Source organism: Cyrtonyx montezumae, unplaced genomic scaffold, assembly GCF_038088225.1.
Source record: "Cyrtonyx montezumae isolate F1298 unplaced genomic scaffold, pur_monq_1.0 scaffold_68, whole genome shotgun sequence".
Taxonomy (NCBI): Eukaryota; Metazoa; Chordata; class Aves; order Galliformes; family Odontophoridae; genus Cyrtonyx; species Cyrtonyx montezumae.
This window is the reverse complement of record NW_027072076.1, coordinates 484485-490338: the sequence shown is the minus strand read 5'-3', so window position 1 is coordinate 490338 and position 5854 is coordinate 484485. Positions and strand designations below refer to the sequence as shown.

At 65.0% G+C, this 5854-nt stretch overlaps 1 protein-coding gene across 1 annotated transcript; it reads left to right on the top strand.

Moving 5' to 3' along the window:
• Positions 1–1071: 1071 nt before the first annotated feature.
• LOC136057495 (tensin-2-like) lies at positions 1072–5594 on the top strand (the record flags this gene model as incomplete). The annotated part of the gene is given in 14 exon segments (XM_065750213.1): positions 1072–1150; positions 1225–1335; positions 1634–2929; positions 2932–3060; positions 3504–3655; positions 3657–3750; positions 3816–3944; positions 4106–4198; positions 4418–4495; positions 4606–4680; positions 4847–5012; positions 5106–5174; positions 5247–5276; positions 5361–5594. Coding segments are annotated over 14 exon segments (2670 nt in total), but the record flags the coding sequence as incomplete, so codon positions are not given.
• Between the last annotated feature and the right edge of the window lie 260 nt (positions 5595–5854).

The window sequence follows — 5854 nt, the reverse complement described above, 5'->3', positions numbered from 1 at the left end:
ACGTGTCAGGTGATAGTGTACTCCTGGGGTTAAAACAGTCACTGGTAGGCTGTGAGTGGAGGGACAGCTCTATGGGGTTTGGGATCAGAAATGGGGTGGGAAGTGGCACTGCAGATTTGGACTGTGGGGGGGAAGAGTGGGTCACACTTTGCGTTGCAGCTCCCTTTGTGGTGGGGACATGGGGAGGGGGGCAGAGGGGGAGGCAGATCTGTGGGTTTGGGGATCAAGGATGGAGTGGGGGGGAACAGAGTTGAGGAGCAGTGGAATTTCACGGGGATGGGGACACACATGGGGCAGAGAGGGTCACATTTGGGATCAGGGTGCCCCCATTGGGGGAGACAAGTGTGGTGTGTGCTCACCCCGTTGCTGTGTTCTCCCTTGTGAGGCTGCCCTACAGTGTGCACTGGGAGTGCGCTCCGCTCTGTGTCCCCCCCCACCCGTTTCCCACGCCCGCTCCCCCTAGGGCCATTTCCTGGGCTGTGCCTGAACTGCTTCCTGCAGAGGGACACTGCGTGTGGGGGATGTGGGTCACAAACACGGAGGCAGCGGGGGGGGGGTCATCCCCAAGCACCACATCCCCACTGTGTCCACATGTCTCCCCGTTCCCTCGCTGTCTCCCTATACCGCTCCACAGCCCCCCCCGGTGCCGCCCCACACTTTCCAGGAGAAGTCGTTCCGGAAGAGGTCCCGGTCCTGCGCCGTCTGTCAGGACAGCGTGGGCGCCCATGGGCTGCTCTGCCGAGGTGACGCAGCACTGTATCCCCATGTGTCCCCAGTGTCCCAATGACCCATGTCTTTGTGTGCCCGTGGCCCCAAAGTTGTGTGTCCGCATGTTCCTATGTCCTTGTCCCCACAGTCTGCAAGATCGTATCCCATAAGCGCTGTGAGGCCAAGGTGAGGACCGGGGGGGCACGGGGGCCATGGGGTGACATTTGGTGATGTTTGGTGGTCCAGGGATGCCCCCTTCAGGTCCCCAGAGCCACTGGGATTCTGTAGGCAGAGAAAGACCCACGTCCCTGCTTCCCCCCTCACCTTCCACTTTCACCTTCCCCAGCACACCCCCAGTTCCCACTTTCCCCCTCAGATGAGCGCTTCCCCCCCGATGCTGCCGTGGAGTTTGTGTTCTCATCTAGTCCTGACAAAGTGGAAGGTGAGGGGGGCACCCCCACAGCCCATAATAAACCCCCATAGCCCCTATAACCCCACCCCCACATCTCCCCCCAGGTTGGGCATCCCCCTGTGGCACTGTGTGTGTGGATCTGTGCACATGGGACCCCACGGTGCGGCGCGATTCCTTCCATGGCTTCAATGTGCGGCACCAGGACAGCAGTGATGGTGAGGGGCCAGCACCCACAGGACTCCCTGCCCCCCAACAGTACCCCACACCAAGGGCCACCCCGGTACTGCCCCTCAGTGGGACAGCAGAGGGATCCCAAACCCCGACGGGATGCGGTGGGACCACAGTTCCCAATGGGAAGCAAGGGTACCCTATGGGACCCCAAAATTGAATGGGACCTCCAGCCCCTGTGGGTCTGCAAACCCCAAATAGGACCCCATCCCATGGGGCCCCAAACTCCAGTGGGATGCCCCTGGGACCCCTCCCATCCCCCCCAATGGTGCTGTGTTCCCACAGACCTGACGCAGAAGGGGGGACCGCAGGAGGAGAGCCCCCACACACTCGTGCAAGACAAGGGGGCCCCCGGGGACACCCCATGGAAAGAGGAATCCTCCACGGCTGCACCCCCACCGCTGCAGAGCTCTCCAGGGCACCCCCCGCCCCCCACGGCTGCAGAGCGCTGGGAGCTGGAGCAGCTGCTGGGAGGCTGTGGGCTGGGGGGGGGGCAGGAGGAGAGCCCCCCTGGTGCCCCACACAGAACCCCTGTGCCCTATATTAGCCCTGCGGCCCATGGAGACCCTGTGCCCCATAGCACCTTGGCACCCCACAGTGATGCAGTGCCCCATAGTGGCCCTGCACTCCATAGCAGCCCCGTGTCCCATAGCACCACAGCATCCTATAGCACCACAGCACCCCATAACTGCCCTGTCCCACACGAGGATCTTGTGCCCCATAGCACTGCAGCATCCTATAGTACTCTGGTGCCCCACGGCAATGTAGTGCTCCACGGAGACCCCATGCCCTATAGCTGCCCTTTGCACCATAGCACTGCAGCACCCTATAGCACTGTGCCACCCCACAGGGACCCTGTGCCCCACAGCTGCTTTGAGTCCTATAGTGCTCTACCACCTCATGGTGATGCTGTGCCCCATAGCACTGCTGCACCCTGTTGTTCCCTAATGCCCCATAGCACCCCAACACCCTATAGTGACTCAGTGCCTTGTAGTGCCACACCACCCCATAGCAGCCCCACAGTCTATAGTGCCCCCACCACACCCCACAGCCCCCCAACATCCTGTACCCCCCCTGCATCCTATAGCCCCCCGTCACCCTACAGCCCTTCCCACCCCTATAGCACCTTGACACCCTATAGTACCCCAATGACCTACAGCCCTACAGCATTGTACAGCCCCCCATCACCCCACAGCCCCCTGACACCATATAGCCCCACAGCATCCTATAGTCCCCCAACACCCTATAGACCTACTGTGCCTTATGACACTCTGGCACCCTATAGCACACAAAGTGCCCATAGGACTCATGTGCCACTTCATAGCACCCCATCAACTCATAGCAGCGCCTCAGCGTCCCACAGTGCCCATGTCCCTCATAGTGCCTACAACAGCCCCCCGATGACCCCTTGCAGCCCATCGCACCACAGTAGTGCTCTGACACCCCACAGTGCCCCCATGCCCCATGGCACCCAAACCTCAATGGCACCCCACGCCCACTTAGGCCACGCCCTCCAGCGCCGCCCCAGCCTGGCCCCTCCCCCTCCCTGTCCGTGCCCGGGGGGCGGCGTCGCGCGTGGCGGTTGCTGTCTGAAGGGGCGGGGTCTGTTTTGGTCACGCCCCTCTGCCCCCTCTGCGAGCCACGCCCCTTCCCTGTGGGACCGCCCCTCCCCAAAAGTGGAACCCCCGGGAGCCCCGGGGAGAGCGCGGGAGGTGAGTGGGGGGGGGATGTGGGCAGGGGCGGTGGGGCTGAGAGTGGATACGGGCTGGGTGCGGGGAGTGGTAGGGAATGGGGGGGGCTACGGGGAGGGGGTGTTGGGGTTGTGGGGGGGTTGCAGGGGAATACGGAGGAGGCTATTGGTGGGCTGGGGGCTATAGGGCGCTCATGGGACGGTCGGGGGGGCCCTGCGGTGGGGTCGGCAAGAGGGAAATGGGGGGTGTGGGAAGGGTGGGGCCAGGGGGGGTTTATGGGGGACTTGATGAGTTGGGAGCAGAGGGCTTTAGGGCATTATGAGGGTGGGGGGTATTGTGGGGGAGGAGGCATTGGGGAAGGCAGTCAGGGTGATGGGGGTTATGGAAAATGGGGGTTGCGTGGGTTCTTGTGGGGGACTATGGGGGGCTCTCAGGGGCTCACTGCTCCCCCATCCCCCTAACAGAGCCCGGCAGCCCCCAGGACTCCCCCACTCAGGACCACCCCCAGGGGGAGTCCTCCCCTTCTCCCTCCTTCCCCTCCCCCTCTTCTTACTGTGCCCCTCCCGTGTCGGGACCTCCCCGAGAGGAGCGCAGCACCCCAGGGGGGGGCACGACCCCCCCCCCGCCCGCCTCCCGCCGCGGCCGACCCCCCCGCTTTCGCCCAGGACACGTCCAGGTTCTGGTACAAACCGGGAATGTCGCGGGAGCAAGGTCCGTGGGGTTTAACTAGGGGGGGGCGTTCATTAGGGCCCCTCCCGTGACGCTGTGCCCCCTAGCCGTGGCGCTGCTGAAGGACCGCGAGCCCGGCGCCTTCCTCGTCCGCGACAGCACCTCCTTCCGGGGGGGGTACGGGCTGGCGCTGCGCGTGGCACAGCCCCCCCCTGGCTGCCCCCCCGCCGGGAAAGGTACGGGCGGGGACCCTCCCAGAAAGAAACAAAGCACTGAGAGACCCCGGGAGGACGGAAATCAGCGAAGTCCCCCCCTCCCCCAGAAATCATAGACCCTTTCCTCCGTCACTGGGACCCTCTCCCCCCCACTTCTCCTCACTGCCCCATTTCGCCCCCAGGGGACCCCCGCGAGTGCCTCGTGCGCCATTTCCTCATCGAGACGGGACCGCGCGGCATCAAAATCCGGGGAGGGGCAGAGGAGCCGCATTTCGGTGAGGGGGGGGGGTTCTTGGGGCAGAGAGGGGGTCCTATGGAAGATTCGTGTGGAAGTCCACGGGGGGAAGGGGTCCGTGATGGAGGATCCCGGAGAGGGTGGTGGAGAGAGGTTCTGGTGGGAGGGTCCGTGGGGAGATCCATGGGAGTGGGGTCCGGGGGGGGGGACGACTATGGGAGAGTCCGTGGCAGTTGTCGTGGCAGTGCCCCCCCCGCAGGCAGTCTCCCCGCGCTGGTGCTGCAGCACTCCATCCAGCCCATGTCACTGCCGTGTGCGCTGCGCATCCCCTGCACCGGTGTGTGCCCCCCCCACCCTGTAACCCCACGCCGCGTGTCCCTCCTTTCGGGGGGGGGGGGGGGGGGGCACGCATGATCTCACCCCGTGCCCCCTCCCCCAACCCCCCAGATCTACTACAGGAGGTGGGGGGCACCGGGGTCCCCAACATCAGCACCGCCGCCGAACTGCTGCGTCAGGGAGCAGGTGGGGGCGGGGGGCATTGGGATGAGCGGCTGCTGGGAAGGGGGGGGGAGCACTGGGAACGGGGGGGTTACTGGGAATGTGGGGGCAATGGGAAAGGGGGGGTTACGGGGATGGGAGCAGTACTGGGACGTGTGCTGTGGGGCGGTGGCGGAGCGCTGTCCCGCAGGTTGCAGTGTGCGCTATTTGGGTTCGGTGTGCACGGAGGCGCTCACGGGACCGCGCGCGGTGGCGATGGCAGCGGACGCTGTGCTCGGAGCGCCGCCCCCCCCGCAGTGCACCGCGCATTTCCACGTGTCCGCGCGCGGCATCACTCTCACCGACCGCCAGCGCAGGTGGGAGTGCGCCCCGCGGCCCCGCCCCACGGCCCCACGGCCCCGCCCTGCACTGAGCACCCGCTGCCCCCCTTTACCTCCCTCCCGTCCCAGGCTCTTCTTCCGTCGCCATTACCCCGTGGGCAGCGTCACGTTCTGCAGCACTGACCCCGAGGACCGCAGGTGATGATCTGAGGGAGATGGGAGATTTGGGGAGGGGGGGGGGTACCGTCCCTGACAGTTCTGTGCATACAGATGGGTGAATGCAGACGGCACCACTTCCACGTGAGTACCAGGGGGGGCACAGCCGACCCCCCCCTCGCTCTGTGCCCCCCCGCCAGAGCACTGTGCCCCCCCCGTCTCCCTCAGGATTTTCGGCTTCGTGGCCAAGCAGGCTGGGGGGGCGGGGGGCAACACGTGCCACCTCTTTGCGGAGCTGGACCCCGAGCAGCCTGCGCGCGCCATCGTCAGTTTTGTCACCAAAGTGATGCTGCGCCGCCCCCCCCCCGAGCGACCACTGCATGGCACAGCACCCTGAGGTGGGGGGGGTCACCCCAAGATGCATAGCACTACTACGCGGGGGGGACACACAAATATGGGGGAACTGTTGGGAGAGGGGACATTATGTATTGGGGAGAGAACATAGTGTATTGGGGTGGACAGCGTTATAATGGGGGGGAAGGCAGCACCCAGATATGGGCATGTTACTTGGGGGGGTTAGGGGGGGCAGGAGCACTGGGGCAGGAGCACTCTGTCACAAAGGAGCGAGAGCAGCTCTGATACATACTTTATTGGGGGGGGGGGGGCACAGAGCTGTGCATTGGCAAACGGGGGGGGCACTGCCTCCCTCCAGCACCCCACCC